This window comes from Crocodylus porosus, unplaced genomic scaffold (genome assembly GCF_001723895.1).
Source record: "Crocodylus porosus isolate Cpor-Errol unplaced genomic scaffold, CroPor_comp1, whole genome shotgun sequence".
Taxonomy (NCBI): Eukaryota; Metazoa; Chordata; order Crocodylia; family Crocodylidae; genus Crocodylus; species Crocodylus porosus.
Genome location: NW_017728916.1, coordinates 11,215,883 through 11,231,535, shown reverse-complemented (window position 1 = coordinate 11,231,535; position 15,653 = coordinate 11,215,883). Strand labels below are relative to the sequence as shown.

At 48.2% G+C, this 15,653-nt stretch overlaps 1 protein-coding gene across 2 annotated transcripts; it reads right to left on the bottom strand.

The window, feature by feature from the left end:
* Positions 1–314: 314 nt before the first annotated feature.
* NOX1 (NADPH oxidase 1) lies at positions 315–13,839 on the bottom strand. Of its 2 annotated transcripts, XM_019536448.1 has the most exons (13): positions 13,552–13,833; positions 8,844–8,939; positions 8,294–8,404; positions 5,270–5,354; positions 4,917–5,062; positions 4,594–4,775; positions 4,049–4,187; positions 3,508–3,600; positions 2,928–3,163; positions 2,652–2,814; positions 2,252–2,398; positions 1,860–1,984; positions 315–1,169 (listed from the first exon to the last, which is right to left on the bottom strand). In XM_019536448.1, the coding sequence occupies exons 1-13, from the start codon at positions 13,594–13,596 to the stop codon at positions 1,043–1,045; spliced, it is 1,695 nt and encodes a 564-aa protein (XP_019391993.1). In that variant the 5' UTR covers positions 13,597–13,833; the 3' UTR covers positions 315–1,042. The 2 variants fall into 2 exon arrangements, with proteins under 2 accessions (XP_019391993.1, XP_019391994.1); XM_019536449.1 differs by lacking the exon at positions 2,252–2,398 and having other exon boundaries at positions 13,552–13,839.
* Between the last annotated feature and the right edge of the window lie 1,814 nt (positions 13,840–15,653).

Sequence of the window (15,653 nt, the reverse complement as noted above, 5' to 3'; positions counted from 1 at the left end):
CTCTAACCTTGGTGGGTGACCCGAGAGATGCAGGCTCCATATCTGATTCCTGTCCATTGCTGATCTGCTGTCACAGCAATATCACTTAAGACATCTGCCTTTTCTGGCAGATTTTTTCCTCTTTATTCTGAACACAGTTGAGCAGTTTGCTTCCTTGCAAGTCATACTGAATAGGTCTGGAAGTCTTCCTGTAGTGGCCACTTGAGGGTTCTGTTCATAGTATTGCCAAATAGGGATTCCTTTAGTGGGAGAACTGGTAGCAAGGAACCAATCAGTAAAAGAGCAACAGCACTGTATAAAACAACTTCCCTTGCTACTGTTTGGGGAGATTTATTGAAGACCCATCCCAGGTGCTGCAGACTTGCACAGAGGCCCCATGCCAATGGGGAGACAGAGTTTGCCTCTTAAACTGGACAGAATGAGCCTCTGGAGTTGGGGTTTATCCCATGCTATGGCCAGAGGTGGAGAGGTTTTTACAACTTTAAAGACATAATTTGCAGTAATGCTTATTGGAGTGTGTTTGACTGCTTGTGCTGGATTAGTTACTGAAGACCCTGCATCTTCCCAGCACATTTCCCCTATGGCCAACATCCAAGAATCCCAGTGCATTCAAATCAAGTTTAATAATCAATATGAGCCTTTGTGCTGGTGCCACAATCAACTTTGAAAGGGAACAGATTCCATTAGAAAGTTAATTTCACCTTCCTTGCATGCAAAACCAATGCAGAGCAATCTCTAGGAATGGAGAAGGCCTACTCTTCTCATCCCAAAAGGGCCTGTAAAGATTGGGGCATACAGGGAATAGGCAGCATTGGTACATAAAGCTCAAGTGCTTGTCCCTTGGAGGGATGCCATGTCACATCTTGAATGTCCTTCGTATTTAACAGTGGGGAAGGCATAGTTTGAATGGTACCATTTCCAGTAGCATTGCTTGGTGTGCCCTTAGCAGCAGCCAAGTTCAGTTCTCAAAATGGAGGTGGAGGATCAGATTGCTCCCAATGAGGCCGTGGTGCCACAGAGCTAGGCAAATTTTTCTTTCAGCTTAGAAGTTCTCCTTGTTGAAGTAGAATTTGACCTTCCTGGGGTCCAGCATGGAGTACTGATGGCAACACTTCTGCAAACTCTTTGCTAAAGCTTCTGGCCCACATAAGAACACACCCACCACAGACCTGCGTGGAACAGAAGGCCATTAATGCCCTAGCTAAATCATTTGTTTAACTTATGGCTCTGGGCTTCAGCTGCCTTAGAACTTGTACCCCTCCTAGTAATGGACCCTGTGAATGGTGCAGCCCATAAAAAGGAATACAGAACCATTTCTATTGCAGCGGTTAATATTAATGCAACAAATTACCCTAAAGAGAACTCAGAGGTCTGCACTTTTCTCCAGCGTCCCCTTCCTCCATCACCTCTATCTCAGTGGAGGCTGGCCTTGTTACAGTGTCCAGAGGGCATAACTGTTGTGTGGGGAAGGTGGGAATAAGTGTGACCGTGCAGGGCAGCTTCACTTCGCATTGTTTCCCTCAAGGAAACTTTTTCACTGTCCAACTGAAGGTCCTAGAATTTCTGGTCTCTTAAGTTTAGAGCAAGCCACAACTCTACCTGAAGTCAGTGGAGGTGCTAGCACCTGTATAGCTGAAAAAAAACTTCTCTTAATAGTACAATGACCTCAGTCCTTCAGGCAATTCAATCAGCTGGGTGGTGTGGAGTATGTGGCACCTAAGGCCCCTTGCTTGGCACCTCAATTTATGGAAGCAGCAGGAGATTCAGACTTGGTGGGTGTACTGTATGAGCAGGCCAGATGGCTCGATGGAACATTTCTAGATCATCCAGCTCAAGCCGTGGGATGCTGGGACACTCACTTGGGGTGGGCAGTGGCCACTGCGGAGAATTCATTATTCCACATGGGTCTTCCAAAGGAGGTCTTCTGTTTCAGGCCTGTCACCACGTCAGTGACAGTGTCAAAGTTGAGCACTGCATGGCCAGCCTGGAGTGACAGAAGATGACTATTAGTATAGGCAGACATCCTATCAATGTCTGGAACCTATCAGACAGCATGAAGCCTGGATCCCCATCACTGCTGCTCTGGTGGGTGAGTTAGAGGTAAAAGCCCTGTCTGGTACACATTTTAATCCCAGTAGTCTTTAACATGGTGCTTTCCCACATCTCTGACGCAACATTCTCTCCCATTGCTTCTTGTGTCAGATTGTTTTCCCACTCCTACCATGAGAGCATGCATGTGTTTGTGACTCACAATGCTATTGTTCCACCCGGTGAGAAAGAGTCTGTAGTTCAGGAAGTCTGCTTTGCCAGATTCCTCCATCTCTTGCTCCAGTGATGCAAGCAGATCATTGAACCAGGCAAATGCACCCGTATCCCGACAGAGCCAATAGAAATAAATCTGGGACCCAATGATAGAGAGAGGGAGGGAGAGAGAGAGATGTTTTACTAAGGGTAGCAGAGCTGTGCAGTGGAGTTGAGCAGAGATGGATGAAGTGTGTGTGTTAAAAAGGATCCGCTCTCCAGGAAGGCTGTAGCTACATACCCAAGGATGTATTTGACTTGGAGAGATGCAGTTGAAACACACACGAGGCTTCTGGGGTGGAAGGCCTAATGAAGTGTAGGGCCTACCTTTCCCACATCACTATGGTTACCTTCTTGGTTTTGAGACTCTGGTCTGCTTGTTGGAACTTATACCAGATTGACTTCAGCACAGAGGCAAAGGGTGTGACCCCAATCCCTGCCCCAATCAGCATAGCAACTTCATACTGGAACACATCTTCACTGGCTGTGCCGAAGGGGCCATCTACTTCAATCCTGGCAAGATAAGGCAGGCTCTGGGTAACAGGAGGATGCCACCTACCTTTGAACCACAAAGCAAAACTGTACAGATTAACTGGCTTCCTGACCCTAAAGCCACCCTAGCCTACCTGGGTATTTTTGGTTTTTGCTGCTGAAAGGCATCAATTATATTCTCTGTCCAGTCCCCTGCTGCCCGGATGTGGACAGAAAAGAAGTTGTCTTCTGGTGCAGAGGTCAGGGTGAAAGGATGCCACTCAAGGACAGAGATAGAAGGACAGTTGATGAAAATGTACTGTCCCACTTCCATGTTGAAGCCCTTCTTATGCATCTGTAGTTCCAGTACTTTAGATGGGTGCATGACAACCTGGGGAAAGGCACATTAGGAAACAGTTGGCATATCTCAGCCCCCAGAACAGCAAAATCACTGCTAATCACTATTGGCCGAGACTGGAATGACTGAGAACTCCCCGCTGCCGGTGCTACCCCATCCTGCTGGAATAGAAGAGAACAGGCATTCCAACAACCAATCTTCCTTCCCCTTTTCATTCTCACTCCTGCTGGGCCAGACTGATAGGCCCAAACTCCCAGCCACTGCACTATTTAATACCCTTCTATAGCTGGGGAAAAACTTATTTATTTGGCTCTGTAGCTGGGTGGACAGATAAACAGTATACCCTTGAGGAGTAGGGGATGTAGCCAGCCACTTACCTTTGTTATAACAACCCTCTGTCGAGAACGCCAAAAACGTAAGACACGCTCAAAAACATAGAGGAGGATTGGTGCCAACACCCACTTCCAGGACTGTGGAGACAGAGTGAGCAGTAGTGAGAGGATGGGCCTCAAGTGGTAACCTGGTGCTGGACCCTGGTGTCCCTGCAGGGAGGTTCTCATATCAAATGCTCCTGTATAGTTTTTGGGAAACATGTCCCTTTTGCTACCAAGATTGTGGCTATAACCTTGTATAGGATGACATGAGAACGTAAGGACCAGTGTTAGAAACCCACTCAGATGAAGACAGGCAGCTATGGCAGGACTGGGATGGGTCTGATGTGAGATGCTTCTCTAGGAGACAGGAGGTAGCTTGCAATACTGGGAGGGGTGAGCAGCAGGAAGTGGAAGGAATAAGGGTTAAAAAATCTCTCCCATATGCATGTCAGTGGAATGCTTTATACCCATCAGGGAGGAGAAGGGAGAGGTCTATTACACTCAGGCTATCCTTGTGTTAGCCACTGTCTACATGGGGCCTTACCTCTGCTGGGATGCCCCCAAACTCTGGTTCCTTACAGTGGTGGTGTGTGCTTCTCCCATCCCTGTATACAAGGTACTGTGCGCAGTGCTGGGGGCTGTACTTCTTAAGGCTTTCTTCTGTCTGCCCTCGAACAAGACCACTGGGAGTGAACAGAAGTGTCAGTCCAGCTCTCCTGACCCAGCCCTGCCTCCTTGCTTTGCTCTCATCAAAATAAAGGTAGGGCAGGAAGGGACCTTGAGACCTCACTGTCCAGCTAAGGTAAGGGGAAGTGCTCAGCCACAAAAAGGAAGCATGTGATAGCTGGGGAACAGCTGAGAAGAACAGGAGGCGGGGCAAGTGTGTCATTCAGATTCTGGACTAGGGTGAGCATATATATGTGGGTGTGTACAAGGCAGATGCCTGTTTGGTAACAAGGGTGGCAATCAGATGTTCAGTGAGGGGAGATGATAGGAATGCAGCAGGTGGCTGACTGACTGGGAAGCACAGAACAGAGGGGGAGGAGGCTAGAGCTTTCTGGGGGAATGCAGCTTATGGTGGTGCCTTACGCAATGCCATGGATGACGAGGCCAGCAAAGTAGATGATGAAGAGGTGGTGTGTGTACCAGAAGACCTCAAAATAGCTTCTGCGAATGAACTCCATGGAGGAAGTAATCATAAGAATCAGCGCCACGGTGATGATCACACCAGTCAGGCCTGGGATGCTGGTGAAAGTCACGTATGCTGGAGTCTGTACAGAAGCAGACATAAGTATGGAAGTGAGAGGTGGGAATGGGACATTAAATCTGGAAGGAACAAAAAAGCACAGAGTGATACCCCTGGGCTTTGTGGCAGGGTCTCACTTCTCCCACAGCAGGCTCCAGGCACTTACCGTGCTGTTGGAGTGGATGGGGTTTAGCCACTTGTCACTTCCATCCTGGTGCAGGTCAGAGAGGACAGAGGAGAGGCTCCCGTCTGCAGCCTGCTGGCTGTCATTGTAACGCTCCAAGTTAAACAGGTGAGCGATGGTGTGGACAGCTGAGCAGCACAGAGAGAGAAAGTGAAACCTTCTCTCTGGGAGACCATCACCCAGAGTCAATGATGCAAGAGGCAGAATGGCCCCCATCTCTGGTGTACTAAATCCAGGCCAAGTTCTCCAAGAGGAGACCAAGCTCAGCCTGTGCTCAGACTGGACCAGCTGTTGCATCTGCTGGTTGGTAGCAGAAGCATGTGGACTCAAGTTACCTGTCATTATGGCGAGCATGTAGGCCAACAGCTTGTGGAAGGTGAGGTTGTGATCCAGCTGCTTCCTCATGGTCCGCCTGCACAACTGGGGGGAGGGGGTCAGTGAGAACAGGGATGTTTCCAGGGAACAGACCCTGGGGGCAAGCAGAGCAGAGCTGGTCCCCACCAGCCCAGGGCGCTGCCTGCAAGGAGACTTCATTGCTGCAGCTCCATGTCCCTCTATGATTTCCATGCCCCTATGTAAGGAAGATGTCACTCCAGAGATGTTTCTGGGTCCATGGAGGGAGAGAACTGTCCTTCTCCTCACTGGAGCATGTGGGGAACAGATGGACCCATTTTTGCACAGAACAGGAGGGATCAGATACAGCTGTTTCCTCCCTCTGAAGAGTGGGCCTGTCCGCTGCCCCTGATAGCTCCCCGCTAGAACTGCTCTCAGGCTGGGAGCAGGAGCCTCCTAGGCCAGAGGCAGATCAGGGGGGCAGAGGTGCATGGCTAATGATTGGTTGGGAGTGGACGGGGTGAGGTGCTGGGGTGCCCATTATTTCACAGCAGGGAGCGTGTGGTTCCATGCCTAGCTTGCTGCACACACAACTCACAGAGCGTAGAGCAACACTGCATTAAGTGTAACATGACAGCTGGAGTCACTGCCCGCTGCTGATGGGTGTGGCTACCAAGGGAGTTATACAGGGTTACACGCAGTGTTCTTAACAAGTGTGATAGAGCTGTTGCATCCTGTCTACCTGTGTTATATACCGAATAGCCATAGGAACCAGAATTCCCCTGGTTGTGTATGAAAATCAGTCCCCAGTCACCAGACAGCTGCCCTAGCCAGTGTGCCCTGTCTCGCCACTTAGGTATGTATGCCACTGAGTTGTCCCCTTATTGTGGAACCTCCCTTCAAACTCCAGGTGGCATCTGCAAGGGCCTCGAAGCTTCTTGCTCATTATGTTTTTTGCAGCCTAGCCAGGCCTGGTGCTGTCTGCCAGGAAGGGAGAGGGACAGTTGGTTAGGATGTGAGACTTTACTAAACTAAGGAAAAGGCGGCTGGAGTTGAAGGGCTAGGAGGCCTGCTACAAACAGGCCCTGTTTAGCCTTGGTTTGCTAAAGTCTTAGGAAGAGAGGGCCAGGGGCACAGAGCTTCTAGTCCAGCATTTCTAAACCCAAAAGTGGGTTGCAAGGATATATGAAATGTCATGAGCAAACCTTAAAAATGGATCAACAAATTTTAAAAATGGATTCTCCTTTAAAGGAGAAAAACATAGGAAACTGTGGCTTTTCCTTTCCAGGGCTGGCAGAGTTTCAGCCTCCAAGGGGCTGCTTGAGGCCCCCATATCCCCGCACACACCCCACCTTCCCCATACACCCACCCCTGCCCACATGGAGGGTGGGGCTGGAGCCTAGGGGCAAGGAGCAGCCAGTTGGGAGTGAGGGGCACTGGGTCAGCACTGGCTATCAATATTTACAGATGGGTCCTGATACAAAAACAGTTGAGAATCACTGCTCTAGTCTATCCAGAGGGAAGAAGCAGCACTGGGAGTGGCAATGAGTAAATCAAGTAGATGCCAGGGCTTGTGGGGAAGCTGGGACCACTGGCCTCTTCCCTTTCCTCCTCCCCTGGCATCCTTGGGAGGTAGAGTTCCCCTGCTGTGTGCACCAAAGAGGGCTACCAGCACATCTTGTCCCAGTCATGAGGGTAGTTCAGCAATTGAAAACCAGAGCAGAAATCCCTCAGGATGTTCAGAGCTGACCCTGGGGGCAGTAAAAATATTCTGGAGCCACCGTCTCTCACCCCATTCTCATTAAAAAAGTTAGGTGACTGTGGTGTCGATGCCTACACGGTCAGATGGGTCACTAATCGGCTGGAGGGCCGCACCCAGAGAGTGGTGGTGGACTGGTCATTTTCGACCTGGAGGGACATGGGCAGTGGGGTCCCCCAGGGCTTGGTCCTTGGGCCTGCACTGTTCAACCTCTTCATCAGTGACTTGGACGAGGGGGTGAAAAGCACCTTGTTCAAATTCACAGGTGACACTAACATGTGGGGAGAAGTGGACATCCAAGAAGAGAGGGACAGGCTGCAATTAGATCTGGACAGATTACAGGGGTGGGTGGATGACAACAAGATGGGTTTCAACACTGACAATTGCAAGGTGATGCACCTGGGGAGAAAGAACCAGCAGCATACCTACAGGCTGGGGAACTCCCTTCTCATCAGCACAGAGGCAAAAAAGGATCTTGGAGTCATTATTGACTCCAAGATGAATATGTGCTGACAATGTGGAGACGCAGTCAGGAAGGCTAACTGCACCTTATCATGCATCCATAGATGCATCACAAGCAGGTCCAAAGAGGTGATCCTCTCCCTCTGGAACATTAGGTAGGCTGCAGTTGGAGTACTGCATCCAGTTCTGGGCACTGCACTTCAGGATCGAGAGAGTCCAGAGGAGGACCAGTCGCATGATCAGGGAGCAGCAAGGCAGGCCCTACGAGGGGAGGCTATGGGACCTGAACCTGTTCAGCCTCCACAAGAGAAGGCTGAGGGGGGATCTGGTGGCAGTCTGCAAGGGGGACCAGCAGGCAATGGGAGAGCCCCTGTTTCCCCAAGAACTACCAGGAGTAATGAGGAATAACGGCCATAAGTTGACTGAGAGTAGGTTCAGGCTATAGAACAGGAGGTACTGCTTCACAGTCAGGGCAGCTAGGACCTGGAACCAACTTCTAAGGGAAGTGGTGCTCACTCCTACCCTGGGGGTCTTCAAAAGGAGGCTAGACAACCACCTAGCCGGGGTCATTTGACCCCAGCATCCTTTCCTGCCCATGGCAGGGGGGTTGGACTTGATGATCTGCTCAGGTCCCTTCCAAACATACCAACTATGAAACTATAAAACTGTGTGATCTCATGTGTGGGCTTGGATCTGGATGGCAATGAGTGCTTGCAAAGCTAGGATTTACCCCAGCCACTTCTTCCCCTGGGAACAGGTATGCTTGCAGGGCAAGGAGGCGGGGTAGGGAAGCCCCGTCACTCACCGAACAGGTGCCTCTCAGGAAGGAGAGCAGGTTGCGACACACTGGTAACAGGATCAGCATGCTGTTGAAGTTCAGGCATTTTGCAGATGCCCGGGCCCATGCCAGGGCTGACTGGAGGAGAACAAAAAGTGAGTAAGGGCATCCAAGGACAGCACCAGCTTCACCCATTGGGTGCCCACAAGTAACTGCTGTCACTGCTCACAACTGTCTGAATTTGGCTGTAATTTGGCCTAAGGCTCTGCACACATCTAGGGTAAAGGTAGATTTTTCTGTTCTCTCCTGCTTCAACTGCAGTAGGTGCTCTGCCCCTGAGGGCTGTACTCCTGTGCATGGCAGCAGACTGGCTACAATGGGATCCTAGGAATAGCTTCCCTGTTTGCCTGGAGGGTAAGGAAGGGTATGGCCTATCTCCAGCCTGAAGTGGGAGTGTGAGGTGGAAGGTCTCCTGCCCCTGGAGTGGGAAACAAACTCCCTGCTGATTTTGTGCTCAGCAGGGGAAAGGAAGGAAGAGATAAAGAAGGAAGGAGAGGAAGAGAAGAGAGATCCTTACCCCAAGGATCTCTCTGGTGTAGTAGAACTTCTCATCCATGTCAAACATCAGGAAATAATACACAAACAGGAAAACGTTGATGCCCAGCCAAGCAGCCTAGAGAAGGGGAAAGAGAAGTTATAGTACATAGGAGACAATGTCCCCAAAGTGAAGTGTGTGTGAGTGAGGGGGAGGGAGTGAAAACAAAAAAAGCCATTGAACCTTAAAGAGAAGCCCTTATGTAACATCACAGTCATGAGAGCCAGATCCTCCACAGGAAAGAGCAGGAAGCTCCTTTAAGGACAATACGCCTAGTGCCAGTTTGTACCAGGTGCAGGTCGTAATCGCTGCCCCTAGGTATGCAGCAGTTAGTCACTCACAGCAGCAATGTCAGATCAACCCACTGATGCTAGTGCCACTGTTTGAGAAACCTTGTGCCTGATTTTTGAGGTGCTGCATTCCAGTGGCTCCCCTGAAACCAACAGGAGCTGTGAATGCTCAGCACCACACTGGTCTTCTCTGAGAAAAAGTCAGCCCTGCAGCATCCACGTGGTTAAGAGCCTGATTTTCTGAAACACAAATGTTCATAGCTCCTATTGAGTCATGGGGAGTGGGATGCTGAGTTCATATGAGGATGCAGAACTCAGCAGGCTGAAGGAACTTTCATTCTCACATGTTCCTTATGTTGGCAAACCATGGGAGGCAGGCAAGTTCCCATGGCCTGTCTAGGACTACTCTGGTTGGAAGTGAATGGAGTAAGGCCCTGCCTCCATTGCTCATTTCCCTGTGACCGAGGGTGGGTAGCCTCTGTTAGAGCAGTGGTTGAACCAATAGAAAGTCCAGCTGATGCTGATGCTTGTCCCATAGGGCCCAGACAGGCTGTAATCTGGCTCTGGGCTTCAGTTGACAACCAGAATGAAGCAGTGCTGTCCAGTATTTTTGGGAAAGGCAGGGGTGGGTACACATATGTGTCCATCCTTTGTGGACAATGCAGTGCACACTGCTCCCTTCCAGCCCATCAGATAGTCAGTAACAGACACTCTGTGGCCAGCTGAGAGCTGTTGGCAGGTCTAGATGAGAGGAACTGCTTGCTTTAAACCTAGTTCCCACCTCATTACCACTCCACTCTCCCCAGGCAGTGGCACTTGCTGGTGTTTGTAGTCTCTGTCTACGCAGAAAGAACAAGAGTTGAACAGGTCACAGAGACTGATCTCTGCTCTCATCCCTGAGTCCTGGCAGAGCACAGCTAGGCAGAAGCTGTTGGGCAGGAGCCACTGCCAGTATTCAACTGGTCCCCGCTCTGTGAATATGCCCGGGGGCTTCTATCTGCCATGCTGTCAGGGCTGCACCTGCCCAAAGTACTAACTTCACTTACTACCTTAAGCAAGCAGAAATCCCCCAGGGACAAATCCCGCATCAAATCTCTGTGCTTTGGTAGTGACTGCTGGCTGCTTAAATTACATATTGATCCTGTCCCTGTCTTCACACAGGCAATCTCCTGGGTGCAGGGTTTATTCACACAGAAGCAGCTGCAGGATCAGCCTGGGCCAAATTCTGTTTTCTGTGACCTTACTAGCTCTGGTGCAAGAACTGCCTTTTCACCACCACAACTGGGAACAGAAATCTGATCCTCCCCCTATCGTTACTAGAAGCTGAAGATCACCCCTTTCATTTTGCATCGCTATTTATGTTGTTCAGTAATGCAGGTAGTTACACAATAATTGGCATGAACCTGTAAATACTTACAAGTTACTATATAATTAAGGGGAATTAATATTTGATTATCTCTCAGTGGAATTCAGATGTTCCCAGTGAAGTCTCTGCGTGGGAAACTGCAGGGTCAAAGGAAAACAGAATGGAAGCATTAAAGCCCAGTCTTCAAAGGCATTAGGCATCTGCCTAGGAGTTAGGCACCTGCGTACCTTTGTGGATCTGAGCCTTATAAAAAAATCTTACCAAAACACACAAGTTACTTACTGTTGGTGAGATACCTTTATGCTACCCATCAGCCTGATGAGAAATAATAAAAACAATGCATTTTTTTTAAAGAAAGCTTCCTTGCTATAACAATTATTGTTCATTACTTTGCTCAAGCCAAATTCAGCAGGCCTAAAGAAAGCAAACCTTCCCCTAATTCTACTAGGCATTAATGAGGCATTAACAAGGCATTAACTTGGGCCCTTCAGCAAGGGGTCAAGAAGGAACTTAAACAAGTGCATAACTCAAACTAGTGGTTCTCCACCTTTTTTGTATCAGGGCCCTTTTGTAAACATCAGTGGTTAGTCCTGACCCAGTGCCCCACACTCCTAACCCACTGCCCTCAGGCCCCAGCTCCATGGATCTCTGCCAGCTTGCAAGGGAAAAGCCAGTTTCCCACATTTTTCTCCTGAGAAGGAGAATCCATTCTTAAAGTTTGTTTGCGACCCTTTCATATATTCTTGTGACCCACTTTTGGGTCACGGCCCATGGAGAAGTCTTGTTAAGTTCAGTGCAACCACTAGTGCCAGACAAAATGTGCTCTTCAGGCTCTGTGAAGAAGCAGGGGTCTGGCTGGGTATGTGGACCTGATTTAAGAACAAGTCTTTTTTGTTGCTTGACAGCAAAGGCTATGGGCTATTTTCCATAGCAAGTACTGCAATGCTACAGCAAGAAAATCATAACCATAGGTGGGGAAAAAATGGAAAAGCAGGTGAAAGTTTATGAAATAGCTAGGCGATTGCAGTGTAGCAGTCAAGAATGAGGAAAAGGAAAAAGAGAAAATATTTAATACGGCAGTGGGGTTACTACTGAGGAGAATGTTCTTTGTCATTTTTCTTTGAAGTAATCCTTAAATATAATAAAAGTTGAGCTAAGAATCTTAAAAAAATCTGTGAATATTAATTCAAATTAGAAACCAGACTGGTTGCCCCTCAATTGTTTTTGCTTTCCACAAACAAGTCAGGTTTAAAAGAGCAAATACTCCCAAGAAATAAAGAAACATCAGCACTTCCCAAAGCCACATTTCAGATTGTACAGCACACTGTGAATGCATCTTGTAGAGATCCAGTGGGTGGCTACTTCTTCACTTGTCCAGTCAGGACACAAAAACAACAGTGACCAACTTAGGCAGTTGCTCAGCACCAAGCGATGTGTACATTTCCAATATCAGCTATTTGTAGCACTGTTTGTTTTAAGTACAGTGTGTTGAATTTTTTCTTGTAAAATCAGTATTTACCAGAAAATGGAGAAAATTTCTAGAAAATCACATTTTTTCCCTAAAATTTTGCAATTTTATCTCAGGAAAATTATTTTTTATCAGGCAAACAATTTTCTTTCAAGAAAATTTGTTTTGGGTCATGGTAACACAGACACAAACATTTGGGTGGATTGAACTGAAGTCTTCAGCATGAGCAATATAGATGAGACATGACTCTAGCTGGAAAGCCTGGCCCTTAGAGAAGAATGAGGACCTAAAGCACCTAAACCATGCTTGTGAGATACCATGGCATATGAGACTTACTCAGATAAAATGTTTTGATTCAGTTCAATTCACCTATATATCTGTGTGTGTGTATGAGAACTGTTTTGATAAAAATATCAACATGAAGTAAAAAATATTGAGAACTTTTCCTCCCATTAAAAAATATTTTGATATTCTGGCCTGATGTCAGCTGAAAACTGGAATTTCCCATGTGATAGAAATCCTACTACAGTAAAAGCTCTGTTATCCGACATCCCCTGGGAATGGGGGATGCCAGATAACCAAATATTGAGTGGCCCTGGTCGCCACTTCTCCCGCTGCATCTGGGGTGTCCCTCCGCCCCTTCCACAGGATTGCTGTCCCTCCTGCTGCCCCTCCTGCAGGCCCCATGGGACAGGGAGGCAGGCCCCGCACAGCCCCACACAGCCTGTTATGCCCCTGGGCCGTGGGAGCTCCACAGCACAGGCTGCTTTTGCCGTGTGGGCTCAGAGAAACTGGAAGTACCATAGCGGGCACTTCCGGGTTCACCTTATCTTACAAGCCAGCATGCTGGTTAGTAGAGCATGTCGGCTTGTAAGATGCTGGTTAACAGAACTTTTACTGTATTTGCTCAGTTCTATTTGCTATTTGTTCATATTGTAGAAATCGAGATTTGCTTATTTTTTAATTTAAAAGAACCTGAGAAATTCATTGTCTGATTACATAAGCTTCCCTGACACAAAACAAGGTAAAAGTTGGGAATTATGTTATGGCTATGTAATAAGTATCATCAATTTTCATCACATAGTTTCAATATAAAGACAAATTCCTGTTTTTAATCTAAATCCAAAAGACCACAGACCAAATTTATCCCTGATATAAGTCAAAGAAATTTCACCATAGATGACATTGCCCTTTCCTCCCTGTTTCAAGATTCAGATCATGTCTAAACGCCCAAGCTATTTATCCCTTTTTTAGAGAAGACCTGAAACATGGAAGCTTGTTAAGCAGTGATTCACGACTGAGCAAGTACCTGCTTAGCTACTAAAGTTCCATGATTAAAATGAAAAACATACTTAATGGTGCCATGAATCAGGCAAAACCTAACCTTTTATACCTTCATAAAACTATTTTATTCAGTAAATCTTCTTTCAGACCATGAAAAATTAGCAGTATCTGCTATTTCTCCATGACCAGCTCACACAAGACATCTTTTTTTAAAAACACATTCTTCCTACAGTCCTGGTCCACAAAGAATACCTAGCTGGTTGTATGTAAAGAAGCACTTACGATCACCAGAGCTGGAAACCAATGGTTCACCACCCAGTTCCCCATCTTCCTGTGAGGATCTGTGCTCCAGACACGCTTTATGTCTTGTCAGCCCAGGTGGATTTCCCTGTTCTGCTTCTGTCCTAACTCTCTGCAACTTTGTGATTCTTTCTCTCTTGTTTCACTGGTTTTTATGATGTCGGTGGGACCTCAGGCATCCTGCCCAGCCTATGGAATCAGAGCTACAGGGGATTTTCCCCAGAGCTTTCTTTAAGGAAATACTAAGCAATTTCTATTAGTTCAGAATAGTTTCTCTCAGAAAGAGCCTAACTGCAGCACCAAGGAGCACCTGAAGCATCTGCCAGTTTTGCTCCTCCAGAACATGTTCAAAAACCTTTTAACACTTTTGCCCCAGGGAGGGTCTATCTGCCAACTGGAAACAACACACTTAAACAGAGGCACAAAGACAAAAAGGCAGGTGCATTTTAATGGTGAGTCCTGCAAAAGTTTTTTGCTGTCTTGTTCCAAGCTCCAACTCCTGTAGTCTGGTGATTTGTAAAAAATCTCAGTGTTTATGAGAATAAAACAGTTTTTGGTGGGGGAATAAAACCCAAAGAAAAGCTAGAAACATGACCTGAGTATTACGGCTGTGTGAAGCTTCAGTTGGTGATTCAATTCGGAAGAGATTTGACCCGATTTGGTGGCCGAATCTCTGAATCAGAATCGAATCAGGGAACCAATCTAAAGGTCTGAATCAATTCAAAGCTCTCCAAATCTTTGGAAAAGATTCAGAGAGCTTTGATGATTTGGACAGTCCCTGGTGGCTTCACCAGGGATCTGCAGCTGACTCGAAACTGGTAGGTACTAGAGGCAGGGGAGCAGGGGCTGGTGGAGGGGACCATGGCTGACCCCACCTGCCCCAGCTTCCAGTACTTAAAAAAAAAGCCCCAGTGCTCACTGGGTGCTGCTGGGCCAGGGGGGAGGTGATTCCCACTGCCCCCTGCTGCATGAGGGGCTCTGCATGAGCCCCCCCAAACTTCCCCTTGCTCCCCCAGACACCCATGGCTGCCCCACCCAGGACAGCTCCAGCCCTTTTAGAAAAAAAAGCCGAGAAAACCCCCATGACTCACCACACCTGCAGCAGCCTTGGGGGTTTGTGGGCTCAAGCAGAACGCCCCACGTGGCACAGGGCAATGGGGCAGTGGGGATTGCCCCTCTCCTGGCAGGAATGGTGAGTTCAGGGTTTTTTTTGCAGGGGGAGGTTCTTAAAGGGCCGGAACTAGCCTGGGCTGGGTACCTGTGTGGGGGCTAGGGGAGGGAAGGAGGGTCAGAGGGGCTCATGCAGATTCCCCTATGCAGTGTGGGGCAATGTGGGGCATTGGGGATTGTGACCCCTGCCCAGCAGCACCTGCTGATCCGGGGCTTTTTTTCCAAGTGCCAGGAGCTGGGCCGGCCATTCCCGGGCTGGGAGAGGGGCAGGGCATGGGCCTGGCCTGGCTGATTCAGAGATTCAGCAGCAGCCAAATCTCCAAATCAGATTCAGCCAAATTGAATCAGGACAGCGATTCAAATCACCAAATTGAATCACTGTCCCCTGAATCGGCCATATATGAATCCAAAGTGAATACTAGCCGCTTTACAAAAGTCTACTGAGTATCCCTTCACAAAACAAAAAGCAAGAACATTTTGTGATTGTTTAAGCTATCTTCTTAATTGAAACAGGGCTGACCCTGATACCTGAATACCTGTGGTTAGCGGTATTGGAGCATATTTAAGGAGCACCATCCGCACATACAGGTATGTGCACTTGCAGCAGCTCAAATAGAAGCAGTGCAAATTTGAGCTGAGGCTTTCTGCCTCAGTGCATATGCCCATACATGCACTTTGGTGTGGGGCAAACTGGGCCACTTGGGGCAAAATAACCCTGCCTGGCTTCTTTTGGATCTGCAGCCAGGGGGAGCTAGAGCCTGGGGCTGGCACCTGTGCTGTCCCCAGCAGTATAAAAAGCTGCCCTATCCTGGCCCCATCAGTATGAAAAGCTGCCCTGTCAAGTAGCTCTGGGCTACTTGCTTTCAGGAGCTTTTGGGGCCCAGCCAATTGGTACCTGGGGACACTGACCCTTG